Consider the following 23,295-nt stretch of genomic DNA (forward strand, 5'->3'; position numbering starts at 1 on the left):
AACGTACTGCAGGCTGAGCACCCAAGCAGGAGTGGCATAATTTACAAAAAATTCAAACAAGCATGATAGCACAAGGTACAAAACACACCAACACATTGAGTAGACCAGTTGAAGCAGTTATTACTGCACATAAAATATAAGCACAACAACAGCGAGAAAAAAACAACACACACACAATCAAAATCAACACCCAAGAACTGACCAGAGGTAAGATTTCATAAGTCATTACACACTTAATTCCAGCATATCTGAAATGCATGATGGCATCCTCGAGGCACTGCAGATGAAGTTATGTGATGTTAGGAAGATAGTGAGAGACCGGAAAGCGTGGCGTGACATGGTCCATAGGGTCACGAAGAGTCGGACACGACTGAACAACTAGACTAAACTGAAACTGATCTAAAGACTGGAGGGAAGAAGCAGGCAAACTATTCCAATCTGCAATTGTATTAGGGAAAAAGGAGAATTTGTATAAGTTAGTCCTTGCAAAGTGAGGTGCTAAAGAGAGGGCATGAGAGTGGCGTGTCTGCTAGTGGTAAAAGGGGCAAACGTAAAAGCTAGAATCAAGTATGGGATTGTTATTAGGTAGGAGAAATAAAAATTTAAGATGGAGGAATTTTTTTTCTTGCTTGGATAGTGACAGTACCATTTTCTGCCATTAATTCAGATACCGAATCGGTGCGACCGTATTTGGAATAAATAAAACGCACTGCCAGTCTCTGAATTTTTTCCAAGAGCATTTATATTGCACATCGTATGGGGGTCCCACACTGTGCAAGCATATTCAAGCCTAGGCCTTATAAGAGTTGTGTATGCGAGAAGTTTAACATGAGCGGGAGCATCCTTAAGCTTGTGTCTGAGCAGGCAAAGTTTGAGAAAAACTGAAGAGGAGATGTTAAGAATATCTGCGTTCCAGCTGAGGCAGTTATTTAGTGTAACACCGAGATATTCATATTCCTTCACTTCGGTTAAACTGCGGTCCTGGACAGATAAGTGTACCGAAGCGGGTATTTTTTCCTGGTTATGCCAAGCCACGGCCGGTCTCGAGGGAGAGAGCGCTTCTCTTCTCTTACGGCCTCTCCAAAGGGGTCTGTTTCTACCGCCCGCCGCGCCTCGGTGGGGTCGCCACCGCCCCACTGCTGCTCCTCCGCTACAGCCGTTCACGCGCAAGGGAAACGCGCGCTCGCTTTTAGCTTTGCCCGTCAGTTCCAACCGGCAGGTCCTGACATTTCGCCCCTTATGGTTTATACAAAATCCGTAATCAACATCGAATATTTATCATGTACGAGGAATAAAATACAGTCAACAATCTGCTCACGCGCGCGCTCCTTCGTCAGTGCGGCCTTGCACGGCCAAATGAAGCTTCGGGAACACTTCAACATTTTTTACCACTAAGTTTTGTAAAAAACTAAATTTACCAGGCTATGCAATGTGCCTTTGAATGTTTTAAGCAGATGTAGCGCGACCTGACGCGAGTGCATAGTGAACTGTTGGGTGGAGATTCTGTCAACCACTACCGTTTTCTTTTAGATCAGAAGAGGCACGGGCAAAAATTCATTGCGCGTCTCAGATTCAGAGTAAAGAGCAAAAATTTACTCATATAGAAAAAATTTCACTTGTCTAGTAGAGTGGGCTGTTCTAGCTTCGTTCAAAACATATCAGTCAGCTGAAAGACTGAAGATGTATATGTAGTCTCGCGACTACTTTTAATCAAGGAAATCGGCATAAGCAGTTAAGCAGAATCGAAAAGAGCGGCAAACAATAAAAAAATTGTCCTTAAAAGTTACACATTGCACTATATGTTCATCAATTCATCAAAACGCAACCTGCGTCTAGAAAATTCAGTCTCGAAATCTTCCTGCACGGCTTGTGCACATAAGGAGTTGGCTTCTCGGTCTTCTCTGTCACTTTCCTGGTATAATTAATTGAGAAAAAGAATTCTGAGAAATGTTTCAAATATCAAAGAAGCGGACCTAATAACATAGCTGTTGTCAATTCCTTTCGGGCAACTCAGTGTTGAATCCTGAAATGCTGACTGAATCAGGATCTTAAGTACTTCGAGAACATTTGTGTGTAGTAGGTGCACGGCAGCTTTTTCGAAAAAAAAAAAAGCTTGTCCAATAGAGCAACAAGCTCTGGTTTCGGATAATGCAGTCCACTAGAACATTGTCCTCGTAGAAGAGCCTACTACATGGGGCTGCTTCTTTCGCTGGTTTCAAGAAGAATAGAGCAAGCGTCACACCCGAAGTTGATTAACTAAACCATATATCCAGCGGCATAAGGTAAACCGGAATATGTTACAGTGGGAAATGGGATGGTAGGAGATGCCATCACTTCCTTCAGTGCCGTGATTTTGTTTTCAGATGAAACGTCTGTCTTGACAATGTAGTCATGTGCCGCTAGCTGTTACGGCCCTCGCATCTAGCATATGTCATTCCCTTTCGCACATTAACCTTACTTTCCCGAAGAGAGCCTCAATGGGTCGCTATATAGGGCTTGAAATGAGTCTTCAGTGAGAGTGTCCTTCTTTAACGCTTTAAAGTTTCTTGCATACTTTCGATATAGCAGGTGAACTCATTTGTAAGTCATTACATCGAGTATCACCTTCATCATTTATTGGCCTCTTTTTACCACTTCGAGCACAAGTGGTGTCATGAATATCAAACCATTTTTTAGTGCTTTCATAACAAGCTTAATATCATGTAAAAATTTCATTAAAACCATGTTTATTTGCAAAATTAAAATAATGGGTATAATAGCACACATTGGCTAATATATGAATTGTAATAACATTTAAAACTCAACCCTACAACGTTTACTTTGACTATTATACTAATCTTTTATATCATGCAAGCATTTTGCAATTTACATTACATTTTTATGAAATTATTTTCATCTTCGGTGTGACATGAATGGTTTCGCATCTAGCGCTAAAGACGGTTTAGCTGTAGCAGACGAGTTGCTGTCATGTTAGCCTTGAAGAAGCTTCGATGTGATCACTTCTCATTCAGTTTTTTTTTGTGTTCCTATTCTTGTACAGGCTTGGGAAAAATTCGGACTAAAATGGACAAAAGTAGCTACCATGCCGCAATGTATGCCATGCTTGTCGAACGTTTGCTGAACGACAGTGTTTTTTATATCCGTTCACGTGTGTAGTACGTTGACGACATGCCGCTGCATCATTTACGTTCTGTGTTCTTTAATTTCGGGGCTGCACTAACCACGAAACTCGCGAGCGACAGCGCGAAACCAGGCAAAAGCCACCCGCCGCCGCTGAAGCAGACGCGGAGCGAACAGTGAGCAGGTCGCGCCCCTTGCGGTGACGGAGAGCGCAACTCAAGGAGAAACATTCTCATTGTTCCCGCGGCGATTGAGAAGGCCGTAAGAAAGAGCGCGCGCTCTCCCCCGAGACCGGCCGTGGCGAAGCAAGACAGATTTTAATGAGTTTAGGAGCATGCCCCACTCCTGGCACCATTCTAGTATGTTAATTAGTTCGACATTAAGTGCGTGCTGGTCTTCGGGTAGCACAATTTCATTATAATAACGTAGTCATCGGCAAAGGAACGAATTTTGGGATGGCCTAACAATTAAAATATGCGGCACCGGAGTTCTCAATAAGCTTCAAGTCAATAAGCATTTGGTGCAGGTATGCCCCTTAGTCTGTGAAAGGCAACACATATCTACCTAAACAGCTGCAACGGTCTTTTCTCCTCTGGCAAGAAAGCTTCCCAACCAAGGAAGTGCAGCCCTGTAAGCAAACTTCCCCGCAGCTTTGCGTAAAGATGGATGGAGGCCATCTTGTAGGAACATGTTTCCTTGCTTAGAAGCATATTATACGGTAAGCTCTCACTAATTTGGCGTTCAAGATATAAGAAAAAAAAAATGTTTGTCATAACCGAAAGTTTGAAATATCGAATGGGCCACAAAAAAGTGCCAAAAGCCATTTACAACACAGTAATTTTTGTCTAATGAATATCTATATACAGTGAAAGCTCGTTAATTCACAACTCGTTAATTCGAAATTTTGGATAATTCGAAATAGTCATCGTGGTCCGGTCTGCAGTGCATAGAAGTCTATGCGCGTAACAGCTCGTTAATTCACTCAAAAATTGGCGCCGCCACCCATAATTCGAACTGCGCGCCGCTGTTAAAAACCATCGTTGGAAGCTTTCACGGCAGAACGATAGATGGCACAACCATCGGGGCGCCGCTAGGGTGCTGGAACAAGTACTAAACAGTCTTTCCTGCCGCGACTCCTTCGAGGAACGACGTTTTAGTGTTATCGACCACGGTTTCGTGTTGCATTTCGTGAGCCCTCGTTTTGCACGCCGCTTGTTGTGAGCTTGTGTCCGCGAGATGTGTTCGCGTGGGAAATACTGTGCCAAGACGGTGAAGGAGAAAGTGGCTATTTTACACGAGGTGGATGAACAGAAGGCCAGCAAAGTGGAAATCGCGAAAAAGCACGGGATTCCACCAAGCACGTTGTCGACGTACGTCCGAAATAGGAAGGCTATCGAGGATGCCTATGAAGCCAAAGATTTCGCCAGCAACAAAAAAAGGCTTCGGTTAGCCAAGTATCCGGAAATTGAGACCGCTGTGATCACGTGGGTGAAAGAAATGAGAAGCGCTGACATTCCACTGAGCGGCCCAATTATCATGACGAAGGCGGCCGATTTCGCCCTGCGTTTGAATGTGGAAGATTTTGTCGCCTCCGAAGGATGGTTTCACCGCTTTAGAGACAGACATAATCTTGTCTTCCGGGTGTTGTCTGGAGAAGCCAAAGAAGTGGATGCAGAAACTTGTGCCACGTGGCGAAGCGGTGCTCTGCAGCAGTACTTAGAAAGCTACTCGGCACATGATATATTCAATGCTGATGAGACGGCTTTGTTTTATAAGCTCCAGCCCGACAGAACAGTAACATTTAAAGGGGACAGCTGCGCTGGCGGCAAGCGAAGCAAAGAGCGGATTACTGTTCTGGTCGCCGCTAATATGACCGGGACGGAGAAGGTCCCTCTTTTTGTTGTCGGCAAGGCACATAAGCCTAGATGTTTCAAGAACATTAGGACGCTGCCGACGGAATACTCCGCCAACAGCAAGGCGTGGATGACGGGCGAATTGTTTAAAAAATGGCTCTTGAAATTCGATCGGAGGATGGAGCTAGGGAAGCGTCAAGTTCTCCTCATTGTGGATAACTGCTCAGCACACAAAGTCGACGCCGAGCTGAAAGCCACAAGGCTCGTCTTTTTGCCCGCCAACACGACTGCGGCCTTGCAGCCGATGGATCAGGGGGTGATCAGAAACATCAAATGTTTCTATAGGCGCCACATGATCGAGCGCATGACTTTGTGCACTGGAAACCAGAAGACCAGCACCATCACATTGCTCACAGCAATGCACATGTTGGTGCGTGCATGGGAGCAGGTCACGCCGTCCACAATTGCAAACTGCTTCCACCACTGTGGCTTTGCTGCCGGAAGTATGAAAGAAAGTGGCGACGATGGGAGTCCGGAGCCTCTGCCTGCGGCTGTGCGTGCTGTGCTGCAGGACGTCAGTTTTGATGATTACGTTGGAGTAGACAGCGATGCAGCAGTGTGCGGTGCCCTAAGTGATGAGGACATTGTCGCTGAAATTGTTGGGGAGCAGTCTGTCCCAGAAGAGGCAGAAGACGAGGACGACGACGAGGAGCAAGAGCCCGTGCGTCCATCCGCGGCAGAAGTTATGGGAGCGCTGAATGTCGCGCGCCTTTTCTTCAGCTTTGAAGAGGGGGAAGAAGACTCCCTGCGTCGCATTCGCATGCTAGAAGACCGAGTGAGTACGGTAGCCCTCAGAGAGAAGAAGCAGAAGATGATAACAGACTTTTTTGCTAAAAAAATGTTTTTCGTGCCCTCCGGGCATCAAACGCCTTCGTTTTTGCTCACTTTCATTAGTTCGAATTTTGGTTAATTCGAACTGGCCTGGCGGCTCCGTGGAATTTGAATTAACGAGCTTTTACTGTATTGGTAGTCTGCTTCTGAAATGAAACCCCAGTGAAAATTACCGTTTTTCCTGCTTCCGTGAAGTGAAGGTAGCGAGGCTGACTGACAGGTCTGTGACAGCTGCGTAATTCGGCCCATGCACAATAAATGCCTCCTCTATTTCCCAAGTAGTGGCAGCCCTTAATGCAGTTAGTTGCCGTGACATGGTGCAAGTCTTGTCGAACGACTCTACAAGTGGGTGAATCCACCAATCTCTGAGACTGCTTTAGTTCATCTGAATTCCACAGCATGGCACCACCAAGACAGTTCCCTCCCAACAGCTGTAGAGCCTAGTCAGTGGGGAAAAGAAAGGTAGAGGGATAGAAAGGGCCCTAATCGCTTGAATGAAATGGATCTAGGTGCCAGAGAAAAAAAACACAAATTCACTAAATAAACCAGGTTCCAAGTGAAGAAACAACAGCATATAGACTTCGGATTCTGTGCTAGGATCACTGCAGATTTCGCATAATTTGTTCTGTGCGTCCATCATCAAACTAAATAGTTTGTTTATCCACTGCGCAGTACCATGCTCACCAAATCTTTTGGAAGCCTCTAAGCTAGGGAAGTACTCTGCTCATGGAAGACATGCGAGTGCGTTTGAAAACACTGAGCACCCTTGGGTCCTTGCACACGTTTATGCAGAACACACCTGTGAAAAGCAGAGTGCAGATAATTAAGAGTGGCCCACACTCACCTGTCATTTGTCCTTGGAAGCAGAGTGCCCAGCTCTTTAATGCGGTCATTAATGTTGAACCTCCGTCGCCTTTCGACTGCATGGAAAGAAAGGAGACCCCCAGGGAGAAGTCAGTAACACAAATAAAGCTTGCAGCATTTTGAACAAGAGAAAATGTAAATGATCATCCTCCTTCATTCACCCTCTTAAATGGCCCGTTATGTGACCCAATTTCCCCAGCCTTCATGACACAAGATTTAGGAAATTCTAAACCAGTGGTTCTATGCCATGGATGTGTCGGGGAGCTCTTTTGGACCAGTGGAAGAGGTGAAGGACCTTTTGAAACCGTGGGAGAAATCTTATGCTGAGGGTAGGGTATACTGCTGGGTAGGCAAAATCATGAAAAGGTGAAGATACATGCATCTTTCACCTCATTGAAGTTTTTGACATGTTTTTTGTTGGCCGTTTTTCATGCATCTTCACCTTTTCATGATTTTTCATGATTTTGCCTTGTTTATGGTTGGCTCTTCCGAGCCATTTTTCATTTATCATGCTGCATTTTGTTTTTATTTGCTTCTATGCCTTGTTTTTATAGCCTCTTCTGTGTTTGTTGCACCACAGTCGTTTTTTGTGGGCCGGCCTTCTCGCACTGAGATTGTGATAAGGCTACTGGGATTGCGATTCGGTATCAGAGAATGCGAGATATTGCAATGCTGCTACAGAGATTGCTATATCTGTCTTGTGAGTGCGCTTGCGTGTCCAGTTCCTTCTGTGAAATATAAATGCGCGGATCAAAAGCATCCAAAATAAAGTTGTAAGTTCAGCGCAGTTGTGTGTGTCCCTAGTCCTTTGTGCTTGTCTGCCAGCGCTGCGATACCATAATGTTATACTGAGATCTTTTGAGAACTGCCGCAGTTCCAGGAACAGGTCTGAGCAAAGGCATCTAATAAATGTGCATGCACTGCAGCCCTGTCCAGCAGTGCAGCTCAAATTTCACTGATGCTGTCATCAACAAACACCTTAGACGCCCTCAAGTTTCTTTCTTTTTGAACCTCTGTGCCTTTATTGCTGAAAACTGTCCAGTCAGGCCAGAGAAATCACGTCACCATCCTTTTCTTTTTTTTTGTGAATGTGAATTTTGCCAACCACACACAAAACAGATTTTGTTGCTTTATAAAAAGAACTTTTTAGAATAGTTTCCATCTCTCTCTTGTCGTCTCTTTGCGCCATTTTTTTTTTTTTTACAACCTGTGAAAGTGCCTGCTCAGCATGAATGCAGCGTGGTGGGTACGAATACAGCTGAGTTCAATTTCAGGTGAAACGCAAAGCATTGTGTGAGCATAGCGTCATCTTCCGCTGTTCCAGTCTTTTAAGAGGAAATAGATGAGAAATGCACTCAACAGCCGAGCTCCGCAAAACTGCACAGGCCGTGCCTGCAATTCTTGCCGCCACTGCTTCGTGCTGCCCAGTGCTACAAATGTTTGGCCATTTTTTCCCTGCCATTTTTCTCGCTTCACTTTTATTCCTGTTTCCTTTTTAAACGAACTGACCACCTTCTTTTCATGTTTGAGTCAGGCTTACATTCTTCCTGCATGGTTTTCCTCACATCTACAAGGCCTATGTAAAGTTGGGTTCTCCTCAGTGCTGCTGAGCCTGGTGGTAAAGCCATTAAAAAAAAAAAAAAAAAAAAAAGCAGCAGCAGTTGGTGGTATCTTTTTTTTTTTAAGAAAAATTTGCCTTGCGATACTGGGTGGCGTGTGTGTGGCGATGTCATTTTGTGGGAAGTTGTTGCCATAACCAGACGCACTTTACTATAACACTTTTACCAAAAATGTATTTGGTAAGTCGTCTAAGGAACTTGTGCACAGGGACACAAGTTCCACTTTATTATATCTGAGTTTACTACAGTGGGGCTTTACTGAATAGGAAAATGTAGAGCTTTACACTCATATACTATATAAGAACAAAGCGAAGTTGACTGCTATTTACCTCATTGCTATTGAAAAATGTTCAACCATAGCCCGTCAGCCTGGTAAAACATCCACATGTTAAATAATACTGACAGAAATGTGCAAGAGTGCCATAGTAAATTTGTTTTCTCTATTTCCCCCCTTAATTCATTGCCTGGCTAAGAGATGAAGCCAAACAGTGCAGACTAAGCCCAACACTGGCCATGAATCGATGTTGCTCTTAGCAAGTACTTAACTACAGCACAGTAAAACCTTGTTTATTTTTTTTCTGGTTCATACGCTCAAAATTGCGGGCAGCAAATATATCACAAAGAGTTACACTTGTTTTTTTTGTGCGGTTAATACATTGCTGGGCTTCCAAGCATCTATACTAAAAATAATTTAGACAAATCAGTACACAAGTTTAGTAATAAATGCACGTATGCTGACAATGTATGACTAGGTTAAACTCACAGGCATGTGACATTGTGAGCTAGAGTGCCATGGAACTTTACCGCCGTGGTGGACTCTCTGCAATTTCTAGGTCCAAAGTGCAAAAACTATAAAAAGGGGAAGGGGAGAAAAAGGGGAGAGTTCCTGTGGGTATAAGAGGGCCAAAAAAAAAGCAACCACTTCATGTGCCCTGGAGCAAGGGAGATTAAACACGTGGGAACTACAACTATGCGCCAGCATATGAATGGGCTGGGACAGGGGAACGCTGCATGAAGACGGCACGAACGCTATGACAGTGAGGCACTGAGGCAACTTGTCCACAATGCAATGGTGCAGTCGCGAAGCCTCCGGAAACATGACGAAGATACCTCGACATGCCATTTCCTAAAATGAACTGGGTTTGTTGGAAAATTTGCTCCGCACTAAGGCAGCGCAAATGCGGACTCTAATACCTTATGCCATGAATGCTAATCAACATTTCTGGAAGTGTACATCGCATTTCATTCGACAGTTCCAATTTTAATAATCAGGTGGTTTAGACTATACTTTTTACCGGACAATGTGCTCTTTACTGCTTTTCTTTTATTCTTTTATAAAGCATGCCAACAGGCTTTTACTGTAGCTGCCGGACATCAGACAGGCCCGTGGCAACCTTTGCAGCTGTCATATAGCACAGAATGACGTGCTGCATGTGGAAAAAGCACTGTTGGTCTGACAGGGGGGACAGCTGTCTAATTTGTCACTGGGCAGAAAGGCAGAGACGAGGTAATGGACACCACAAGGACTTGGACTACATTTAGCAATGGCAGTGAAGGAGAAAATGAGCAACGTGATGTCAAACTAGTGATGTCAGTGGACTTGTAACCTAGATCACCAACACGTGCAGCGAGTGATTACTCACACTGCTGCGACTGGCATAGGTGGCATGGGCACAGCAAGGAGGAGTGTTTTGGTGTCAGAACACTCCCCGAAATTTGCTGAGCATTGCCACCACTGCTTCCCTCCTCACCACCTTTCTTCCACCAACAACGTGTAACATGCCATGAAAAGTACTTCTGGCTACACCACTGCCGAGTGCCAAGGCTTTGCACAACCTGCACTCCGCAAGCAGGTGTTGGCATCGTTTGTCATCATGCGCCCGGTTTCTGATTCGGAAACCTAGTGTGCGTGACGTCATTATGCAAGGTGGTACCGAAAGTGCACACTCAATGACAAGTTGATCATGTTAGAGGTTTCCATTATAAGCACAGAATAACAACATTTTCTAGAATGTATTCATTATAGTGGTGGCTGTGTAAATTCACTCAGAGGAAAAAAATTGCTAGGAATTTCTTTTCATTAGCAGGCTTACATTGTAGTATTACTTCTGTAATACAGGCTCCTTTCTGCATTGCTAAATTTAGCACCATTTCAGTCTATTTCTGCAGAAATGATAGAGGTGTGTAAAATTAGCCTATCTTAATAAACTGCAAGAACTTTTCCAGCAAATTTTACCATTTTTTGCACAATTAGTTTGTGCATTACCTGTACCACGGTTCATCAAAAGCAGCTTCGACTATACCATTAGTATGAAATATTTATGTCTGCTACTTGTAAAAGTGTCCCCCCCCCCCCTTTCCCTCCCACCAAGCTCATCCTGGGCCTAGCTGTACAGGAGCAATGACAAGCATACTCATGTTGTGGTTGTCCTTCTTCTGGCGGTCCTTGGCGAGTGCCCGCAGGTCACCCTCCAGCAGAGGCAGCTCCTCCTCCTTGACCAGGGCTAAGTCGGGGGGGCATGACGAGGACACCACCCCGGGGGCCGACCCTCCCTTGGGGCCCGCTCCCGCCGGCCACACCTCCTCAAATTCCACCAGGGAGCTGGGAACCGTAGCATGGCCCCCACCGCCACCACCATGGCAGCCCAGGCTGCTCAGGAAGTCTTCACCATCAAAATGGGAAAGGTCGTCAAAGGCATCCTCAAACTGCACACAGGAGGGGGAGGGGGGGGAACAGAGGAAGGCCTTAGCTCTTCTCCATCCCAGAAGGCAGACCATCACACTTCGGATCTCTAGGAGAAAAAAAGCGTCACAAACGGTGCAGTGCGTCAGAGCCAACAACCTGAACATTTGCCAAATGGCCAAACGGAGTATCATAAGAAGGGTCCCTATACAAACACTGAAGAGACAACTGTGACCTTATAGAAAAATTACGTGTGTGAATATCTCCGGCTTAACTGAGATTAGTTACAGTGGAACTTGCTTGACAACAAAAAGAAGAAAATGACATTTATTTAAAAAACATTGAATCAAGCATGCTCCTGCCACTTAATACATGCTCAAGACGACTTAAACCAGCATATCACCAAGGCCATCATTTGCCTCATTTGCCAATCTGCAAAAACTGAAGAGAAAGGTACTGAAATAATCCTTGCTAGCGAAAACCGCTGATGACTGCTACAACCAATTTCATTTTTCGGCAAGCTTGTACAAATTCACAGCTTTTAATGGAAAAGAAGCCGCTATGTCATTAAGGTTTGACACTCTCAAGACAGTACGCTTTCCTTGGCACCAAGAGTTCTTTTTGTATGAAACAGAAGCAGGCACTTTTGAGAACATGATGCCATCCGTGGACACATGTACTCATCCAGGCAGGCACAGAAGAGTGCAAGCCCTCTTGGGGATAGGAGGAGGATAAAGGCAAGAAGTCCATCACTTTTGAACTCCTCAGAGGCCTTCTCACCTTTCTTGAAAACTGGCAGCCTAGTAAACTGTCTCATGCTGTGGAACGAAGGTCTGCTTTCCAAGCAGATAAGCAGTGCCATTTTACACTGTAAAGCTATGCAAAGCTGTAAGCTGTGTAAAGAAATGCACAGGCAACCATACAATGCGATTCGGCAAACCTACATGAGCAGTGCTAGTTGTTCATTTTACTTCTGCAATGGTCGCATTCACACTGAGCTTCCAGACTGTATATTGCTCTTTCTTTTAGTTCCAGCCCTGTGCCAATTTGTCATGGTTTGAGGCCTAGGAATGGCAACAGTAGGCAGCTGACTAGATTGATGGTTGGTACTGGAGAGCAGAGGCTGGTGGACAGCAGAGGAGGCCTTGTGGATAATGGCAGCAGCATCACATAAAATCAGATAGACAGAATTAGCCCAACTAAGAGTAGTTGTAGTAAGGCTAGCACATTAAAAAAAAAAAAAAAGAAGAAGGAACTGATAACTACACAACATGCGCACCGTGAGTGGATTCTGAGTGTGGTGTCTTTGATCATAAGCTTTGAAAAAAAAAAAATTCAATTTTTCTGAGAACCTAGAACGTAATTCTCCCATTAGAATGTGTTTCAAACTTGCTCATCACATGGGAGTTAGTGATGAAACTTATCCAAAAGAGTAATCACAAATTTTCTATGCATATGCACCTGTGCTACAGAGAAAAATTTCTACAAGTTAGCCGTGTCAGCATTGCTTCCGCTCTCACACAAAGCGGGATGCAAGTGAAGGCGTTCACAGGCAATAGTTAGGTCAGCTTGAAGAAATTCGGCATCAATTCTGGTTTGACATATTGTGTTAAGGAGATTGCGCTATGCATATCCCAATAAGCAGCCAAAGAGAATCAGCCAATCAATCACAAAGCCACTCAGGCCATGGTGAAACAAGCCATCCTTGAATTCAGAAAATGTGTGCAAATGCACCCACCAACATGTACGACTGCATCCCTCAGTGGGCATTAAATTTGCGTGCAACTGAAACAAATCACAAACACTGGAGCTAGTTGCAGCACAAGATAGTTTTTGACACAGTTCTGTTTGCTCATGTGATCCCAAGAAGGGAATTTCAGTTTAAGCAGTTTCCTCACAAACGTTTCGTGCTCCTTTCACGCTGCACCACTTGCTGTGTAGACCCTGATGATTTATTTTTAACATTTTGTGGAAACAGCACGAAACACAGTAGATAAGACAGATGATGGGACAAGCGCTCCTCTTATCTGCTAAGTTTGTTACTACAGTTCTGATGATTTATTCTGGCTACTAATGACATCATCATGAGTGCGCCGCTCTTACGTTACTCACCCCACCTACCATTCGCATCCTTCTCGTTTTTACCACAATCACGACTGAACCCCTGCAATGTGACTCGGCTACTCTCTAAGATTTTATCAGCTTGGCAGCTGCCATTTGAGAATGGCATGCAACGCTGGCTGCCTCTAATCTTCCCGGGGAGCAATAAAAGCCAGAGAGTCCACCAAACAGGCCACGATAGAGTAACCTTGCTCACAAAACTGTCCCAGGGTGGGGGGAATGGAGACACACACTAGGAAACAAGAACTGCAAGTAAAATGACTCGAATGAAGCCCCAAAACAGTTGAAAAACCGTGGTTAGCAAATCTGAACTTGCAAGCAGTGATGGAAATGAGAAGAATAAAAAGGACATTAGGGTTTACCCCATATGTACCAGACAGTGAAAGTGCGCATGTAAAACGGTACTTATTTGTAAACACTGGAGCCTTTCTGCACTATGGCTCTATAAAGGCATACAGTGATACCTGCTAATATGTATGTGTAATCGTGCTTACTACAAGGTAGGGAACTTTATGTACTAATGAAATCGATCAGGTTTGCAAGAGTTCAGAGTGAAAAAAAAAACCTATCAATGCTGCGTACAAGAGTTGAGTACCAATTTTCTAGTAACATGGCCATGTTCCATAGTGCAGCCAGAACACAAGGAACAGACATACCTTGTGTTCTAACTGTGCTATGGAATATAACATGTACCCACTAGCACGAACCCTCACCCTGTTATGGCAATAGCCTCTGAAACCAAGAAAGCCAGAAAACAGGGGAGTTTCTTCATTTATCAATTGCAGTGGTTTGATTTGGTTTGGTTTATCGCATTTATTTAACATCCAAAAGTGACTCAGGCTATATGAGACGCCATAGTGGATTGTTTAAAAAATTTAGACCACATGAGGTTGTTTAATGTGCACTGAAATTCTACAGAAAATGGCCGCCTTGCTTTTTGCAATTGAAAAGCGGCTGCCGCGGCAGGGATTCTTCGATTTCATATCCCTGGGCACAGCAGTCGAGTACCGTAACCACTAACATGGCAGATTCCACTCAACTACAGTGGGAAGTGATTCTCTGATAAAAACAGGCAGACAAAGAAGCTGCAGGATGTTAATACGAACTGAACTTGCGACCTGCACACACTGTGACATGCTCGCTGATCTGCAATGAATGGTCTCTGTCCCTGTAAATTCATTAATGCTTAGTTCTATGGCATGTCTCGTGTACCCGGTGTTGTAAAACCAATGCTGCGTAGATATGTGCAGTCCTATCCATTCATATAAACTATGTACTGCATCTCTAAAAGACAATATCAAGTGCCGCACCATTCTCTAGCCATTCGCAGATTATCCTTGACGATAAAATGATACCATTGTAAGCCCGGGAGTTGTCCAAGCAAAGATAAGAATAGACAAAGAGGTCATTCTGCAAGATAATCGAGCACATGTAGGATGAGGCATGTTCTCACACCGAGAGCAAGAGCTTGTATTATGCTTGTTGTCTCTGCCTCCTTCACAGTGCTGTTCAAAAAATGTTTTAAACCTCATAGCTTACAAAAACAGGATGGACAGCAAGGCACAGAGATGCACTAACCTAAGTGATGGTAGACAGTGAAGTCATAGCACAAAGATTAATTGAGGAGCATGTCAAAAGGCCCAATGTACAACTTAACTCATCCCAAATACATTCAAGAATAAGACCATCTACCTTCCTTGCTTCCGTCGTCTCCAATACAAATGGCAGCATGCTTAAAACCGCTACTACTGATTATATTTTATAACTCTGTTGTACTAATTCCATTTGTGTCATGCCTTATTTTGACACACTCCTCTGTTATGTTTCGGCACTGAGATTAAATAAATACTCTTCACAAAAGAATACAATTTGTTTATAAGCACGGACTACCAACATGTCAAAGCTTGTTGGCTTCCAGCTGTTCACAAACCTTTAATATTTTATGTAACTGAACAGTAAAGAGCAGCACCTGTGAATTAGTGACTTCTGTCTTCTTACAAGATGTTTCTTCACAGGAGCTGCATTACTGCTTACTTAAATCAAGCTGCTCCTGTTGCACTACTAACAGTGTCCTCTTTCTGAACTGTGTAAAACTGTGTGGCACGTTTGCTAGATGTTTTTTTTCTAGGGCGAGGTATCCTTGAATTACATAACGCTCTAGATGTACAAAACAATATGACCCACTAAAAAAGCATTCATACCAAAGAAAGAAGAGTCTCCACAACAGTGTCTCGCAAAGGCGGCCAAAAGTGCCAACTTAAAGGTAAGATACACATCATAGATTATGATAGTAACATAACCTCAGCAAATACTGTCCCACAGTGAAAAAGCAATCATAGCACAGTAAAATATGCCTTTAGAATGAAACTTGTGCTAATAATGTTTGAAGCAGCAATGGGATTAACAATCAATGCTTCATCATGGCATGAAAGCAGCTATGGAAACAGCCTGTAGCACTAACAACTCAAACTATAGCTTGTCAGTGTTATGAGCCAGTTTTTTTTTGCCCCTCTTATTTTTCCTTGATGGATATGGCACAAGTGACAAAAAATGAAAGTAACTGAAAAGCAACAATTACACGCAAGACCACTTAGTGAGATAATTCAAAGCGCAGACAACTTGGTCAGAAAACCGAGAAGCATGCTGGTTTCATTCAACAGGCCCGAGGAAGCGAATCACACTTCAGAGGCAGCAACTGCACCGTGTGACCCAGTGTACTAAGTTATCGCCTTTCTCTCTGCATGGGCTGCGTGCAGTTTTATGCGGCCATTTCAAAAGCCACCTGCAGCAGAGTCATAAAGGACACAGCACTGAGCCCTAGCCACAAGATGGATGAAAAAGAAAAGAAGTGCTCCGCAAGACTGAAGCACGCATTGCCACACATGAGCCAAGCCACAAGGAGAGCAGAACAGTTGTAAACAGCACTGACAGCCCCGTAGATAACTTAGAGAGAGCCTAGAGTACAGCAGCGCATACTAGAATATACACCCAGTGCATGTTCCAACAAACTGTGCAAGCAGATTTGTACCAGGCAAGAAGTTCCCCCTAGGTTCTAATGTAGCCATCAAGGACAAGAAAACAATTTAATCATGATGTGCACAAAGCTAATACTAAGCATGGGTGGTTTTTGCCCTGTCCCAACATCCTCCCAGCAGGCAGCTCAAGACTGGTCCGCCTAGCCCATAGAGTTTCTTACTCTTACCTAGAGGGAAAGCTGTGCTGCCGTCTATGGGCGTTTACATGGAGTTTCCAGACGGCCAGTTCAGCCACCATGGGCGCTCAAAGCATCATGGGCCGGTGAGCTACCGAGTGCAGAACTACAACTTTTGGCCAAAACTAATGCAAAGATAAACGTTGTTCTACCGTAAATAATGCCCTAAGATTGAATATTGTGACTATAAATTGTAAAGAGAGAGAGAAACAGCATGTCAGTGTGATATTTATCAAATATAAGCGATGGCTCTTTCTCCTATTGGCTTAGTTTTGAGCAGCACAAATACCAATATTTCGCACTTAATATGCAAACTTTGAAATAAAAAAACGTTATAAAAATATTTATGGTTGCGCAATCACTTCAGGAAGTTTTTAGTGGCATTTCGGGAAACAGAAACCATTTATTGGCGACGTCTGCTTTTGAGCCTTCGCTACTATGGCTTTCGCGGTCTATGTACGCACCTTCAAATGATGATGATGACGAAAAAGAAACATCGCAGTAACGCCACTCCACGTACCCGAGAAAAACCGACTGTCCCGCAACAAGTAGCACACCGGCCCATGATTCTTAGCGCGCCCATGGTGGCTGAAGTGCAGCGCCCTCAGCTTTCCCTCTAGTTAGTGTAAGGAACTCTATGGCCTAGCCCCGTAAAGCCTGACATCAAAGAGACCATGCAATGCCTGCAAATAAGCTGCAATACACAAGTCTCAAGGTAAAGTCTGATTGCCTGGAGCTTCTTACAGTGATCGAAGCTAAGATGCTTGCAGTTACTGAATATTTAGGAATAAAATCTTGCCGAATAAACAACAACAGGACAGTAACTGCCATAGGACTGAAATCAGCCTGCAATTGTGATATAAAGAGCAACTGAACAAGAACAGAGGAAAGATAAGAAGACCTAACTTTCGAAAGATGCTTGTTTCACAAAAGGCAGAGCATATGGGTAGTCAAAGGCAAATAAAGTGTGAAAAAGAATGAGAAGGGCACTCCTTGAAAAGGACTATGAAGAATATGCATGGGCCTTCGATAGGCCATTACTTTTCCTTATGGTGGGATGGAGAGACAAAGAGAGCCACTGCAGAGGCTGCCCTGCCCACGGCTAGTGGGCCCTTATCAGCTGGCAAAATTAAGATTGCAAAGCAGCCAATGTACACATGAGGCACACCAAATTTTTTCAGGTGGATGTTTGTCCACAGCTGCTCACAGGTTACCAGTGTCAGTCTGTACTTACACACTAGGATTTGTGCAAAGCACTGCATCAGTGGGGGGTGTAAACAGAGAGAAAATAGCAGTTCTCCACAGATAAAAATAATGGCAGTGGTGGGAATAAAGGCCAAGTGCTATAAGAGAATAAGCAGGTCTCATTAATTAAGTCAGAAATATACATATGACTGTATGTGTAGAACATTTGGCTTGTGTGGAATAGCAAGAACAATGGCAAATTAAAAAACAAAAACAAAAGCAAGCACTTGGCAATAAACTATAGTATTTATGATCATTCCCCTGATATCTGCTTCACTATCTGCTTTGATGCACATACTTTTGCTTCCTTGCTGCTAACCTGAAATCTTCTCAAACAGTGTTATAAGTGCCTATTCCTTTGTGTTTACTCCGAGGCATGTTGCAAATACATCAGAGAGTGGTTGAAAATTAAAAGCAATGTCCACGCTGCTATCCAAGCAGTCAGTGATGCTTCCTTCATGAATGACCCCTTTTGAATACAAGTGCTCACGAACTACCACAATCTAGTTCTAAACAAACGAGTCAAGTTTTAGTTTTAATCACAAAAAATGTGCTTTTTAGCAAGAACAGTCCCCCTTATGAAGCCCTTTCTTACAGAAGGGGTTCAGACATTTCTGAATGCATGAATGAGCAAGCAAGCAAGCTATCTGAATGTTACCAACTTCTAGAGAACTTGCGGCCATCTCTATGAATGCTGCAGAGCACACACTGAAATTCAAATTAAGCAACACAGTTCATGTATAGCTAAGAACAAGAAAATAATTATATTTGCAAATGCTATTTGTACGCTATTACACCAAAGGACGGGCAATAGTTGATAAAGAGCTTTTCAATTCGGACGAGTCTTGGTTCCTTCTGCATCCCCTATAGTCGGAACTGACTACTGGCTCCCTAAATAAGAAGTATTAACTAAGAACTGCATATGTCCTGCAGTTTTTGTTCATGCATGTCTCCATCACCAAATGTGCAAACGCAAGGCACCCACGTACCCCGCCGTGTCAGTGCCCATTAAAGGAATCCCAGGAGGTAAAAATTACCAATAACCCTCCACTACAACCTCCATCATAGCCAGTCAGTTTGAGACCTTATACCTATAAACTATCACCAATTCAGCCCTCTTTCAAGAAGTGCAACTAAAAGCTGAAGCAAAGGAAGATATGATCAAGGCTTGTTATTAGATAGGAAATGGATAGATAGGAAGGAAGCGACGATTGACGATTATTCTTCTCAATAAGCATGAGATTGAGAAGATGAGGAGAAAGCTGGACATACATGGCTCCACAATGCCTGCATGGCGACATTTTCCTAGAACGTGTGCGGCAGGCCTCATAGTGCAAGAGTGCACCTATCTCCAACCAACAATTGAGAGAGAGATAAATGATAAGATGGCTATTGTGATATAGTGTTCCTACTGACAGGCACATCACCGTAAAAGTGCACATTTCCGGTGATGGCAACTCAATTAGTATATGTCCCAGGCAAACGTTTGCTACAATGTGACCTTACCCTGTGCCAGAGCCAGGTGCAGCAGGCAACTTTTACTGAAAGACATCTATAACGAGTTTTCTAGGTCTAGTTACAGCAAAGGCTCATTAAACAATGGACCTCCCAAAGTTCAGAAAAATGAGAAGTTACTGGAAAGAGGCAAAAATTGCACAAGTAACTAAAATGCCCAATTCAATAAGAAGAAAGCTGCATTCATCTACACCTGGCAAAAGCAAGGACATCATGTGCACAGCTGAAAGCTTCTCTGGTGTGTCAGATTTGGTTTATGTCAACCCAGGCTACAAGGGATGCCAGAGGATGATTTCAACCCCCCGGGGTTCTACGTGCCCTGACACTGCACAGTACAAGGGTGCCTCGTGTTCAGTTTCCCATCAAAATGTGGCCACTGTGGACAGGATCAAACCAGAGTCCCTTGAGCCACCATGATGAAGCATACAGAAACAAGTAGCACATCGAATAACTGTATGTGCGTGAGTTTCGCATAAAGTGAGCTCTACCCATCTGCCTCCCATGCACCATGTGGAGAGGGGGTGGGTAAACGACAGCACCAAATGCTTCCCTTATCCAGCGCTTGGCACACCAACGATGCAGGACCGCGAAGCAGCGTCCAGGAACACGAAGCAGCGTCTGTTCCATCATACGGCACAGGTTGGTGAGAACATTGCTTATGAGGGAAGGAAAGACGCAGTAATTGACATGTTTTTAGTGCCGCGACAACCGCGCCGTGAGAGGAGGAATATGAAGGCGGCATTGAAATACGACAGAGGCTTGGTTTAACGTTTATAGGATTTAACGTCCCAAAGCAATTCAGGCAATGAGAGATGCCGTAGTGAAAGGCTATGAATAATTTGTGCCATCTGAGGTTCGTTATAGCGTCCACTGAGATTGCACAAGCATACAGTAAACAGGTGCCTAACTTTTTTGCCCAATTCCATCAAAAAGCGGCCGGGATTCAATCCCATGTCATTTGCCGAACACCCTAACCGCTGAGTCACCGCAGCAGTGGCGAGAGGCAGGGCGACTGTATGGAGGATTAGGGATAAACTTTGACCCCCGGATGTCCGTCAGAAAGACCATAAAGAGATATCTAGTGTACTTAGAAAATGTGCAAGAACAATCGGTATCACCCCTCCTTTTCGTAACGCAAACATGTTTAAGGTAGCTTCTCTTAACACCAGACACTAAAGGTGATGCTAAGAGAATACTGAAGTTGTCAGACATGTCCAGGACATGGCAGGGAAAGTGCTAGGTATGGACGGATGTGTGATGGTTGATTAGTGATTAATACTAAAGCCGCAACTGATGGATTAATTATCAACAATTAGAAAATAATGAAAAAATAAATAAAAAGACTAAGAAATGAATAACAATTAAAGAGTCCCTCTTCAGTAAAAATACTGAAAATAGAGAGTCATGAGTCTTCTGTTGAAAAACAGTGATCAGTCATTTTGCTGTAAGTCATCACAATAAATGTGCTGAGTTGTAGCAAAATCATAGCGAAATCAATAGATGAAGCAATTCCTTCAAGTATCTTCGTAATTTTTCTTTTATCAACAGTGGGTTTTTTTTCCAGTGACTTATCAAGAAAATGTTGCATGGAGGAGTCTGAGGAGTAAAAATAGCGCCCGGGCAGTGGCATCCCACACCGAAGTGAAGGCACCAATCGCAGAGCATCAATCACAGCTGGAAAAGCACAAATGAAACTGTAGGACTGGAGTAACTGGAAACGTCACTTTCCAGCAGGAAGTGGGAAATATTCAGGTGGAGCTAACCTTTGGTGGGGGTTTTCCAGCTAAAATGAGCATTACAGCTTTCCAGCCAAATATGCAGCGTTTTATTTATTTATTTTTTTTTATCCGGAACGGATACGTTCAGTTATAATCTCGGTGAAGGGGTGTCATCTGGAGGTCACAAAGGGAGAACTGCGGGTAGCAGAAAGTGCGCAGGCAATAATTCCCAAGACGCCAGTCTATCAGGTGGCGGCCAGTCGATGCGGAGGCCCCGCGAAGCCAACGGCTGCCAAGACAACGGTGCCAAGTCACAATCGTCACACCCGCGCCCTCATCGCTGAAACCCGAGCCCTACTGAATCTCGTAGGTGACTGGTTTGGGAGGGGGCATGAAGACGAGCCCCGCAAACCGAGTGAAATGCGCTGCGGCGTACACGCCACGCCTTCGCCCTCTGAGCAACCTGCCTTCGCTGTGGCCTCTCTCGATGTCGAAACCACTACGCGGCCCGCTGTGGCTGGGCTGCGTTGGGTCTTTCGGCCGTGTAACGTACGGTCTTTGTCAAAAGTATACGGCCCAAAAGGTTCGCTTCTAAGCACTGTAACGCGACAGCAGTACTGGAATATGAATATAAGCTAGAGGGGAGTGAGGGCGAGATTTGTCATCACCGAGATTTCGAACGCTAGAGCTGCTTTACGAGCCTCATTACTGGGCTTAGAACAAAAATCACGGGCCGTATACTTTTGACAAAGACTGTACATATGAAAGGGAACACGCTGTTCAAAAACAACGACGCACGCACTGTCGAAAGCACGACAATGCATGAGGACAATAGAGCGGTAAGAATACCAAGAACACGGGCTCCGATCTCAGAAGCGGAATGCGCAGTGAACGAGCAATTTGCCATACGCAATTGTCGCACAAGGCTCAAAAGGGAGGCAGCGCGAACCGTTCAGTTAGACCCAACGCTCGTTAGAACACCCCCACTAGCTCATGATCAGCTCGCATCGCCACGGGCTCGCGTGTTTCCTTTCCTACTGCTTCTACACGTACGTCGGGGAACCAGGACAGTTGAAAACTGTCCAGGCGCCTATATTCCACGACTGCCAACAGCTGCCATTTCGTGCCGATCCACCAAAGCGGTCTCGAGCCACGGCACGCGATAACAGATTGACACCAGTTCACGCGTCCACCGTTATCGCGGTGTTGCCTGTCGGGAAGAGCGAGGGGAGGCCAAGAGGACAGGGCGCACATTACCATCCTTAATGCGAAACGGAAAAAAGGGGGCCACCCCTTTTTCGCTGCCACCGCGTGCGCGCGCGTTCCCGCAACGGGGCCACCGTCATTTCCCCCCGCCGAACGGGGCTACGCAGCTGCACACACATACAGTTCGCCCGCCCACACGTTGCTTCAGGAACGCCCTCGGAGTGCTCCGAAGCACGCCGTCGGCGGCCAGGTTCCGACGGAACACTCTCTGTGTCACTGATTTTATCACAGGGAATGGTCGTGACACTCGCGTTGTCATGAAGGTCTGCCTCGTTGGCTCGATGCCACGATGGCGCTGCAGGCCGTCTTCCAGTGAGGGCATCACGCGGCGGCCCCCTTGTCCCTCACCTCGAACTAAAACACTCTCCCAGACCCCACTTGGCCCTGGGGGGGGGGGACCTTGCCGGAGGTGTTGAATGGATGATGATGGGCTGATGAGTTATGTGTGACTCTGGGGCACGGCACCTCCGGGTGTCAATCCCCCTCCCTATCTGACAACGGCAAGTCGTGCTTCGCGCTGCTATCTGAGCCGGCCACCTGCTTACTGACCGCGAACGGCAATCCAACTTCTAGAAAGAAAAAACAAAAACAAAGCGCACCTAGACGGTCACAAGAAACGGTAAGCAAGTACGAAGGCTCTAACACCCCTTTCTGGAAGTAACTCGCCCCGCACATTAATGTTTCTCTTTCAATCACAAAACAACGCGTTTTGGAACGATCCCGAGGAGGACGAAGACCGACAAAATGACACGTAAACGTTTCACACAAACGGAGGGAGTGGTCGTGCCGGGCTAAACGGTGAACGTTCAGCGTTATATAACGCCCATTACCAGCCTGTCGCACTTGGTTGCGAACTCTCCAGTTCCTGTGGCTGGCACGCCTCCCGCTGTCGAACAGCGCTCCGACATCTCGGCGTTTCTGCGAGGGGTCTATCGAATGAACGAAGCCAGCCCGAAGCTGTCTGGCACGAACGGCTCATAAGCCGGATGGCTGGGCCGAACGTCGTCGCCTTTCAAGCGTCAAAACGATGGGTAGCACGGAGCCGTCGAACCGGGGAGCGATATCCGCCTAGATCTCAAATACGCTGCCCGCCGTCTCCAAAAATGCCAGCCTTTTTGTTCCGAAAGAATGCGCTAGCTTCACGAGTCGGCTTTGCCGCACGACTCGCGTTTCAACAACTAAAATCAGC

The 23,295-nt window shown here is 45.0% G+C and overlaps 1 protein-coding gene across 2 annotated transcripts in view; it reads right to left on the reverse strand.

Annotated features, from left to right (window-relative positions):
- The window catches only part of Mitf (transcription factor Mitf), a 185,159-nt gene that overhangs the window by 40,437 nt on the left and 121,427 nt on the right, over window positions 1-23,295 (reverse strand). For both annotated transcript variants that reach the window (XR_014707765.1, XM_084605446.1), the window contains exons 4-5: window positions 10,762-11,053; window positions 6,709-6,784 (exon numbers count right to left, since the gene is read on the reverse strand). Coding sequence is in view for 1 of the 2 variants with exons in the window: in XM_084605446.1 (XP_084461572.1) it covers window positions 6,709-6,784; window positions 10,762-11,053 (368 nt within the window). In the remaining variant the exon portion in view is untranslated. The remainder of the gene's footprint in view (window positions 1-6,708; window positions 6,785-10,761; window positions 11,054-23,295) is intronic.

This window comes from Amblyomma maculatum, chromosome 1 (genome assembly GCF_055883805.1).
Source record: "Amblyomma maculatum isolate TAMU_Amacu chromosome 1, ASM5588380v1, whole genome shotgun sequence".
In the NCBI taxonomy this organism is placed as follows: domain Eukaryota; kingdom Metazoa; phylum Arthropoda; class Arachnida; order Ixodida; family Ixodidae; genus Amblyomma; species Amblyomma maculatum.